Source organism: Austrofundulus limnaeus, unplaced genomic scaffold (genome assembly GCF_001266775.1).
Source record: "Austrofundulus limnaeus strain Quisiro unplaced genomic scaffold, Austrofundulus_limnaeus-1.0 Scaffold1471, whole genome shotgun sequence".
NCBI classification, from domain to species: Eukaryota; Metazoa; Chordata; class Actinopteri; order Cyprinodontiformes; family Rivulidae; genus Austrofundulus; species Austrofundulus limnaeus.
The window spans coordinates 52,491-60,363 of record NW_013953873.1 but is presented as its reverse complement, the minus strand read 5'-3'; the positions used below and the strand labels follow the sequence as shown (position 1 = coordinate 60,363).

The 7,873-nt window shown below is 39.5% G+C and overlaps 1 protein-coding gene across 2 annotated transcripts in view; it reads left to right on the top strand.

Annotated features, from left to right (window-relative positions):
- Positions 1–7,195, top strand: part of LOC106535496 (dnaJ homolog subfamily C member 5) — a 16,728-nt gene extending 9,533 nt beyond the window's left edge. Inside the window, exons 3-6 of one of the 2 annotated variants that reach the window (XM_014032506.1) lie at positions 724–937; positions 1,026–1,176; positions 3,137–3,184; positions 6,510–7,195. In XM_014032506.1, coding sequence (XP_013887960.1) covers positions 724–937; positions 1,026–1,176; positions 3,137–3,184; positions 6,510–6,592 — 496 coding nt within the window. In that variant the 3' untranslated portion in view covers positions 6,593–7,195. The remainder of the gene's footprint in view (positions 1–723; positions 938–1,025; positions 1,177–3,136; positions 3,185–6,509) is intronic. The other variant, XM_014032507.1, reaches the window with a different exon arrangement.
- The last annotated feature ends 678 nt before the right edge of the window (positions 7,196–7,873 follow it).

Sequence of the window (7,873 nt, the reverse complement as noted above, 5' to 3'; positions counted from 1 at the left end):
CCAACACTCTACCCACTGCCCTATTGGAGGCCAGTTGTGAAATAAGCTACACATTGCGCAACAAGAACCATGACGGCTTTTTATACTGAGGAGGAGGAGTTTCACCTGGGGGTTGCTAGGTGAGGGGCTGAACGCAGGATGCAGTGGGTTGTCGTACGGCTTGTGACATCACAAAATGACGGCAGTATAAAACTTATCGTTAATATACATTAAAAATACATTTACTTACAGTAAATATGCCCCTGGGTGCATTTTTTTTGGTCCTAGGACTGTTTTTTTAAGAAGTACATACCCAAAGTTGAGTAAAAAAACCTTTAAAAAGTGAATTTTGCGTAATAGGTCCCCTTTCATAGAATTTTTGGACCAAAAAAAAATCGCAGTATATCGCAATATATCTCCTTGCTTACAGTATCGCAGTATATCTGGATATATCGTATCGTGACCCCTCTGTCATGATATGTATCATATCGCCAAATTCTTGCCAACACACAACCCTAATATAACCCCTTTTGCCTTATTCGGTGGTCAATAGAAATGGGAGATAAAACCCTAGAAGAAAAAAAACAACTTTAGAGATAAAACACATAATTCTTCTCTTTTCTTCACAGTTGACTCGATTATCAGAATCTATCAGACTTTTCTCCCAACCTGATGGTGTTGTGCAGGTAGCTGGTGAAATTCTGATGATTGTAATAAAATGTCTGAATTACAATTTTTCTCCAGGAAATTGGCATTGAGGCATCATCCTGATAAGAACCCAGATAACCCAGAGGCTGCAGAGAAATTTAAGGAGATCAACAATGCCAACTCCATCCTCAGTGATGAGAACAAACGGGCTATCTATGACGAGTATGGGTCTATGGGTCTGTACGCAGCAGAGCAGTTCGGTGAGGACGGAGTCAAGTATTATTTCCTCATGTCCAAGTGTTGGTTCAAGGTTTGTATTAAAGCAAAAGTCCAGAACATTTACACACAAGTCTTAAAGCCAGTGTGTCCTAAAAACTGTTGTTGTGGCTCTTTTTTAGACCCTGTTCTTTTGCTGCCTTATCTTCACCTGCTGCTGCTGCTGTTTCTGCTGCTGCTGCTGTGGGAGGTGTAGAGGTGCAGAGGACGAGGAGAACACTCCCAACATGGACCCTGACGATCTGGAGGATGAGTTGGGAGACCAGGGAGCAGGTGAGTGGAGTTTTTATTTACACTGGACAAATATTGTTTAAACCAGCTGATGTTAACAACAAGCTTTAGATGGCAGTTTGAATGTACACCGAAGAAARCCTGAGCTGCTCTGCTGTCGCTCACACAAACTGCCCTCGTTCTCTGAAATGAATCAACGCTGAAAACACACCAACATTTACAGAGATACTTCCTGGGTAAACTCAGTCTTAATTGTATAAATTAGGGTCATTGACGAGAGGCTAAAATTAAAATTTAAAAAATATTTATTTCTATTACAATTGCTAAAACATTAGAAATGTTGTTCACATAGAAATCATAATTAAAAATTAAAATGAGAVCTTTTAAGAGTTTTTTCATCAATATGAATTAACTGTGGTCTTAAAAATGTCATGTAGTGCGACTGTGATTTATAGAGAGTCAGCATGGCCCACAATCAGTACAATTTGCAGCATATGGAGGGTTAGTGAACTTGTACATTTACAGGTCAGACCTGTTGAGGGATAGTTAAACTAGTTAAAGTGGAAAAATCTTATGAAGCCCAAACAAAAACCAGCAGGTGAGGGACTCCAGTAGCTGATTGCTGACATTTGTTCAGTCACACAAACCCAGTAAAGTTTATTCAGAGTGTTTTTGTTGGTTTTTGTGGAACCTTACAACAGCAGAATCACATTTTAGAGTCGTAACTGGCTAGACTCGGTTTTGTTTTTAGTCCTATTTTTTTCAATGACTCTAACCTATTGAATTTATAAAGTAGTACTGATCACATGGGAACACTTTTAGTGTATCAGTAGCTGCGTTTCCACTGACAATGAAAATGTGCAAATTAAAATTTCGAAAATAAATTTAGTCAATGGAAACACGTCAATTTCGAAAAAAATTACGTTTTTCGACGAAATGGTTTTGCGCTAGGATGAGGTGGTTTTTCGGCCGTATYGAAATTGGTGTTTTTCACAAAACTGCAATGGAAACACTTTTTTCACATCACAGGAGTCACGTGATCAACAACGAGCTGTTTCTACTGGAGAAAAAGACGATGACGAAGAAGATAACAGGAAGTAGAAGTAGTAGTAATATCACAGAAGTAGTATAAAGTAGTAAACTCACCGACAACAGTTTCCCAAAAAYGCCTCAAACGTAGCCGCTCCCAAGTATAAGGGGCTTGTCTCTGGAAAGCCTCGATAAAAGACGCCGATGTCTCCTCTGATGATGAGCGCTAGTGTCGTGGTAGCAACATGCTATGTGTTTACATCCATCGCTGCCATGTTTGTAATGACTTATCACGAGAACAAACGTATTCACGTGTAACTTTAACATTTCTTACTTAATGGAAACACCGCAATTGCGAAACAGTTTTTCGACATTAACAGAATATCGATAAAGTTTTGCGCACATTTTCAATGGAAACGCAGCTAGTGTTTAGATCTTTTTTACACAATATTCTCTTGTTGGACAGCAATTCTTTTTAGTGGCTTGCTAAAGTCCTAATATCTCCAGGAGAAAACAAACAATGACACCACAGGTGTTGCTATAACACTGTTCAGAAAAGCTTTTGTGTAAACATTTAGTGTGTTAGTTGAAGTTTTTAAAAATATAGCTGTGAGTTTGTTTTAATTTTCTTAAACGTGATTGTTTTGGAATCCTTTTAGACCTATGACTGTCAAAGGCTTTCTATTGTTAGTGACCAATGTGAGCGCAACTCCTCCATTGGTTTTTACAGCACCAGGCAGTCTCCCATCCAAGTACTAACCATACCCAACCCTGCTTCAGAGATCAGATGAGGTCTGATGGGAAGTGGGTGGGATGTAGGATAAATATGAAATTAATTTGGAACCAGCAGTTTTTCTTAGCAACTGGGACACTTGTACCAACCTGCCCCAAAAACAACCAGCAGTTTAGTTCTCAGGGCACAAATGACTTTTGATTGGTGAGTGAAGTTTTTATGTGGAATTCTGTTTTACAGCAGAAGAGTGTGTAGTAGATTTACAGCCGGGCCCCAGTGAAACTTCAGGTAATTGTTTTTTTCTTTTCTGCTGCTTTGTGCTTCATGGCTTAAAGAGGCTTTCCCTGCTCACTTACGTACTAATATTTTGTCCATGGAGCAATGCTTGATGGTTTTCTTGATAACCAGACMTTTAACTGGGACAGAGGTCCACTTTACAGCAGACAGAACAGTTTGCTGAATCTCTGTTAGTTTAACAAGAAATCACTGAMGGTCCTGAATAGTCCAGTCTAAAGGCTGGAACATATTCGTTCTGAAGCTGAACAGCCGATGCGCGGTCACGTCGTTGTTCGGCCTTCATTTTCGCACACACCCTTCATAGCCCCGGAGACACACCGAACCGAGCTCCTGGGAACCCCCTCCCACTGCAGCATACGTCACTGCACGGGGTTTCTTCCCGCTGGAGTTTACAGTGCAGAAAACAAAAGTCTGAGACCCGTCACCCGATGTTATTTATCCACAAATCTGTGGTGGTTAAAGCTTCACCGTTTTTATCAGATTCTTCTGTGCACAACGTCTGTTTATTCTCCATTCATGAGGTTTTGACTGTTTGACTATTTTTTTTTAATAACTGCTTCTGGGTACAACAGTTGGCTCTGGAAGCTATTTTTTTATTTATTTTTGAGGTGGTTGTGCTAAAAGCACTTGGACGCTGCTTTTTACTTCGAACAAACATGCCAGGAACTTCAGACCAAYCACACATTACCATCGTAGCAGGAGGGAGGTAAAACGTTCTGCCGGCGGGTTGTGATGCAGAAAACACCAGTGATGTAATTTTTGTCATGAAACTGCAACAACCTGTGCTGATTTCAGCAGAGGGAGTGTGAAGTAGGCTTAGGTCCAGCTGTTTCTGATTGCACTCTTTACTTTTACAGCCTTTTCCTGCTCCTGTCTTAGTTTTTGAGATGTTGCTTCAAATAAATTCAGACYTAACGTACTTTCTCCAAAAACGATTTTACAATTTTTTAGTTAAAAAGGGTAATACCTTTAGTTTTCATTATACTGTATATACTGTACAACTTGGGTTTGTGAGGTTAGCAATTTATTGTATTCTGAGTTTATATTTTAAACAATGTCCAACATTTTTGGAATTGTTTTTTGCATCTTYAAAATGCTTTAGTTGTCTAAACTAACTGAGGCACTAACCTTTGCAACTTTACACTTTTCTTTTTTTGGGGGTGGGGGGGCATTTAATAACACTTGTGATTCATAACTAAATGTATTTCTGGTTTCAGTTTCACTGTAGAATCAGTGTTTATGACTTCATTTTCATGTGTAACAACTGCATTTATCAATAATGTATCTTTTTTCTGCTCATCCTCTTTCCTATGCTCACTTACCAAATCTGTTTTCCATRTGTTGTTTTGAGTACTGTACTTATTTTTGAAATAGGCAAAAATGCAAAAGAGATTTGAAATCCCATATTTCAGTTTTTACGTTTGAATAAACTGATGAAAGACAGTTAGTATGCTAAGTGGTACATTTCATGTGCAGGAAGTACAGCCTCCAGAAATGGAACACTAACTTCAGATGAGTTGGGAATTATTTTTTTAAAGGCAAAACAAACTTAAATAAGCAGTTTGGAAATAATTAACATAACCRATCTGGTGGCACCGGTGCATGGCAGCCTCGCCTCTGTCAGTGTGCCCCAGGGCAGCTGTGGCTACAGTGTAGCTTAGCACCATCAATATGTGAATGATTGAAGTATAAAGCACTTTGGGGTCCATATGGACTTGATAAAGTGCTATAAAAATTCAAGCCATTTACTATAACCATAACCAGGTATTAAAGAAGTACACTTCAGTGTTCCCACTGACCAAAACATCAAATCACTGAAATGTGGAAAACATAAAACAGGAAATGTGAGAACTGAGGAAAGTTTGAAGAGAATAACAGAATATGAACCAGCAAATGTCTCATAAAGGTGCCATGATCAGAAAACTCCAAACTCTGCAAACAACAAAATTAGTTCCACCGTCTTGATGAGGACAAAGACGAGCTGTAAAGTAAGACAGCCTGACCGCAACCCAACAAATGATGCTTTGTTGAGGTAAAACCTTTTGAGACTTACTTTATACATACTTACATACGACATACTTTTTAAATCAGTCTGAGTCAAGTTTAGGGTTGGATATTGAAAGGGCTTATTTCGATACCGGTGCTAAATCGATACTTTCAAAATKGTACCGGTTCCTAAACGGTATTTAAATCAGTAATTTAAAAATAATTAAAAAAAAAACACACACACAGAGGTTTATGAAGCAATGATTATTTCTGAGTCAAAGTCAAACTTTAAATTGACCAACATATTAACTTAAAACCATTAATAATTTGTCTTTGCACCAAATATTCTTAAAGCATTTGTTGTAGGTGGAAGTTTCTGCATCGTTTTTTAAAGTGACACTACATTTTGGACCATTTTGCATTTGGCGTCTTGACTATAATATATAATATATAACTTTTAACTGCAGAGGCACCTGTTAGCCCCTCTGCATGAACTCTGTTCTACTCGATTCACTTTGGATCGGGTCGGTTCTGCTCAATGTCCGTGTGTCTCCACGCAGTGGGTGTGATAATGTGCGGACCGTCCGCAGCGGCTTCAGCTGTTGTGTTAAAAATAAAATAAAATAAAACAAAATTGGACTTCACTTTTATTTATTTATTTATTTGTTTATTTATTTATTTATTTATTTTCATGGTGCTGTTTAGCTAAGTGCTTGTGGGTGGCCAGTTTGTTGGAAACCTCTCGTGATCTGCTCAGCTTCGTCTCCTTCACCTCTCTTCAGGAAGTCTTTACAAGTTCTGCCTTTCCCAAAAAGGCAGTTTTATTTCACCATGTCGTCGTATCGCGCAGCGMGCTCGTATTCCTAAACAAAAGCAGCTCTCTCCAGGAGGGAATTTGCTGTCAGTCAATCCAAGAGTTAATCCACGAGCAGAATTCTGCTAGAACTCTATTATTCCTAAATAAAAGATGATCTTAGGTTAAAACATGTACRTGAAAGATGATGGGTGATGCACATTCCTACAAGGACTGCTTGGCCTTTAGGAACGGATGCCAACAACTCAATAAAAACATTTTTTCATTTACAGACATTGGTCACTGGAGACGTTAAAAGTATTTTGACTAGTTTCACATGTCTAAATAAACCAATTTTCTGTTGCATTCTCCAAAACTTCCCAACTTTTCTGTGGTATGGTTCTACATATTCTTAATCTTTTACGATTCAGAATTAATTAAATTCTCTTGATTAATATACTAGAATCATTAACACGGGGAAAGACTGGAACACGTTTATTAAATGACTGACAGGCAAATGTTGTGGCTCTTCTGCAGGTGAAAACGTACCAGTGGTGGTTCAGCCTCAATCGATCAACGGCACGTCGAGCCCCTCAGAGATGCACGCCGTGGATCGGTGAACTGGTCTGTTGATCCCTGATCATATTGGACTGCATGATAAAAGCAGGTCTTCTCTAAAAGAACCAAACCTGACCTGCTGAAAACTGTGTTTACRTGAATCAAGGGACTGGGACCAGTGTGGGTTTATTTTTAAATGTGTCTGTTTTTGTCTTTGATTCTGTCTCATTTGTATGTTTTATGGGTTTTTGGAAGTCKGTGTTCTGCAGTGATCAAGCCATGTGGCATCAAACCACTGGTTGTTTCAATAATTGGTCCTCTTGTGGACTTTAAGCTCACAGCGGCCATAAATGTTTGTTTAATCATCTTATTCTGGTGCCGACCACCTCAGTTTTGCAGCTCATTATGTTTTACTGTGGAATTAAACTGATYGGTCTCATTAACTGGGTCTTCATGTAGGGTTTAGGATAAATGGATGGATAATTGTTTTATTGCACATTTTCCTKTTGAGTAGTAGTAATTGTTTTTTTATGCTAACCTATATTAAAGAGAGAATACTTTTTTTCTACCTTTACTTGGGTTGTAGAGATAATTTATGTTGACTTCATGTAAAATGATTGTAATCAAACCAAATCATTAAAAACATCTTATGGGTTTCAAAATGARCAAATAGCACAATGTTTATCTCACCAGTTTGGATTTTAACCAACACCAGATGGAGGAGGAGTTTTCACCTTTAGCTTGGTTGGACTTTCAGGACTTTCATGAACTGATTCACAGATAACTGTAGGTGGAGCTGGAGTCAGGACGGGGTAGTTTTATCACATGGGGGTTGGTGAAAATCTGACATCTTTGAAAAAGACAGGATGCATCAAAGTATTTAGTGTTTGATAAACCAGAAAAGGTTCTAACCGGATGGATGGATGGATGGATGGATGGATGGATGGATGGATGGATGGTGGATGGATGGATGGATGGTGGGTAGATAGATGGATGGTGGGTGGGTGGATGGATGGATGAATGGTGGGTAGATGGATGGATGGTGGGTGGATGGGTGGATGGATGGGTGAATGGAGGGATGGATGGATGGTGGGTGGACGGAGGGATGGACAGATGGATGGATGGATGGATAGACAGAGGGAGGGATGAATGGGTGGATGGATGGATGGATGGAGGGAGGGATAAATGGTGGATGGATGGCTGATGGATGGATGGATGGTGGGTGGATGGATGGGTGGATGGATGGAAAGATGGATGGATGGACAGAGGGAGGGATGGATGGGTGGATGGATGATGGATGGACGGAGGGAGGGAGGGAGGGATGGATGGTGGGTGGATGGATG